General features: G+C 40.6%; 1 protein-coding gene across 1 annotated transcript in view; it reads right to left on the bottom strand.

The window, feature by feature from the left end:
- LOC123516822 (nephrin-like) overlaps positions 1-2,500 on the bottom strand; it is a 184,385-nt gene that overhangs the window by 23,113 nt on the left and 158,772 nt on the right. The window contains 2 exon segments of the mRNA XM_045276530.1: positions 800-944; positions 1,528-1,682. Of these exon segments, the coding sequence (XP_045132465.1) occupies positions 800-944; positions 1,528-1,682 (300 nt within the window).

Here is a 2,500-nt window from a genome sequence, read left to right as displayed (position 1 = left end):
ACTATATTATAACCTGACGCTTGGTTCGGTTATTGTATTTTCTTCTGCAGTTACAACAACAACAACAACAATTACTACTACTACTACTTCTAATACAACAACTACTACTACTAATAATAATAATAATAATACAACTACTACTACTACTGCTACTATTACTGCTGCTGCTGCTGCTGCTACTACTACTACTACTACTACTACTACTACTACTACTACTACTACTACTACTACTACTACTACTACTACTACTACTACTGCTGCTGCTGCTACTACAACCACTACTACTACTACTACTACTACTACTACTACTACTACTACTACTACTGCTACTAAGTACTACTACTACCACTACTATTACGTACTACTACTACTATTATTACTAGTAGTACTTCTATTATTACTTCTACCACTACTTCTACTACTACTATTGCTACTACTACGAAGAGCATTAATCACCAACCCACTATCTCATAGCTGCCTCTCGTCAATAGAGGAAGATTGTTTTTTATCAGTCAATCTGAAGTACTGATTAATCACCAAGATGAACCCCCTTCCTCCTTTCTCTTACACACACACACACACACTCTCTCTCTCTCTCTCTCTCTCTCTCTCTCTCTGACAATTATCACGTGTCGTTATTATATAAAAAAGGAAGCACAAAACATATAATTCCACAGTTTTTTTAACCCATAAGATCACCAACAATAATAGATAATAACGAGACATGAAACTTCTGTGTCTATCCTTCAAGATCTCAGGTTTAGGAGCAAGACAAGAGCAGGGAAGACGCAAGACTCACAGTAGACATTGAGTTTGGTTGAGTCCTCCATCACCGCTGTCGTCACCAGAGGGTTGGCGGCGCGGCACGATATGTAGGTGTCGTGGTCAGCCAGTGTGGGTGTCAGGTGGAGGGTGGACCGACTCACGTTACCCTCCTGGAACACCTGATAGAGTGTCTTGTTAATTCAGAGACCTTGGAATTATTAGTACGTACACTGTATCTGTATCTCTCTCTCTCTCTCTCTCTCTCTCTCTCTCTCTCTCTCTCTCTCTCTCTCTCTCTCTCTCTCTCTTCCTGGCTCGCCCGCTCTGTTAATGATGTGTCACTTTGTACAGCGAGTCAGTGGTTTCCTGGAATGTTCCTCCAACAAGATATTCTGTTTATGCTGCATCATTAACGGTTCTCGGGAATACGTCTGTGTTTCTTCAGAGCGATAGTGAATGTCGCGCGTGTACTAATACGTATCTCTGCATAATGACACACAACTTTATATGCGAGAAAACTCAACTGAATCGGTATTAATAAATAAAAAAGTAGGAATGATTGAAAATATTAGAACTATCATCCACGAGAAAGGCTGGTTTGCTTCCTTTTAAGAGTTATATTAGTGTTATATATAGTTTTCTTATCTGTCTGATTATTGCTTTCCTAATAAAAGAAGAACAAGAACAAGAAATAATCGGGTACCAACCTTACAGAAAAAATTTCTTCCCTCACTCATCCCCATCTCCCATCACCCGCCTCACCTGGTTCCTTGTGTCGGTCATCAGCATGCCATCCTTCCACCAGGTGATGGTAGCGGAAGGTCGTGACCCGGTGGACTCACACACTAGCTTGTACTGTTGCCCTTCTGAGTAAGGACCCTCGCGCAGCCCCAAGATGCGTACCTCCAGCGGCGGAACTGAGAAGCAATACGGGAAGAGCGTGTAGGTGATAACAGGAGTCAGGAATAATCTATAATTCAGATGATGGTTAAGAAAGAGCACGTGATATGAGTTGAGGTGAAAATTTTACTGTAGTATTTGTCTTTCTTTTTAGTTTTTGTACCTTATTTTGAGTTTAAAGGAGAGAGAGAGAGAGAGAGAGAGAGAGAATTCTGCTCAACTGACATTCCCCAGTTTTTTTTTTTTTTTTTTTTTTTAGGCACAATTGAAGAGTGTATGGGAAGCGCTGTTCAGCTTCCGCCCATTAGTGGCGCAGGCAATTTTATTTATAGTGGTACCCATATTAAGGCACATATCATCTTGGGTGTAACCACCTAGAATCTGGGTATCATGGTGCCATGTAGGTAACTTGAAACCACTCGACAAATGGCAAAGAGTTTAAGGTTGTACGTGGTGGGATTCGAACCTACGCGTGGACGTCTGCCCGATCCCACGCTCACCATCTTATCCACTATGCCACCGCCTCCCTAAAGTCAAAGAAAAGATGAAAAATTGGTGATAACTAATTTCATATGGGTTCCGTAATGAAGTATAACAGTAAGATGTAATTTATATCCGTACTCTTATCTTTCCTAACCTGGAGAGACTTGACGTGATATCAAACAAACCAGAACTGACGATCAAGGACGGAAAAAAAACCCACTCACTATCCCACTATAAAAGAAACGTAATTACAAGAGATTCTGCAAAGTTTTCCAACATTTCAAGTCGTGCAAAAGAGAAAAAGAATAGAAACAGGCAGAGAGATCCAGAGTTTATCCGAAAAAAAGAAAGA

The sequence above is a fragment of the Portunus trituberculatus genome, chromosome 41 (genome assembly GCF_017591435.1).
Source record: "Portunus trituberculatus isolate SZX2019 chromosome 41, ASM1759143v1, whole genome shotgun sequence".
Classification (NCBI taxonomy): Eukaryota; Metazoa; Arthropoda; class Malacostraca; order Decapoda; family Portunidae; genus Portunus; species Portunus trituberculatus.
The sequence above is the reverse complement of the archived record's forward strand: the minus strand, read 5'-3'. Positions and strand labels throughout refer to the sequence as shown.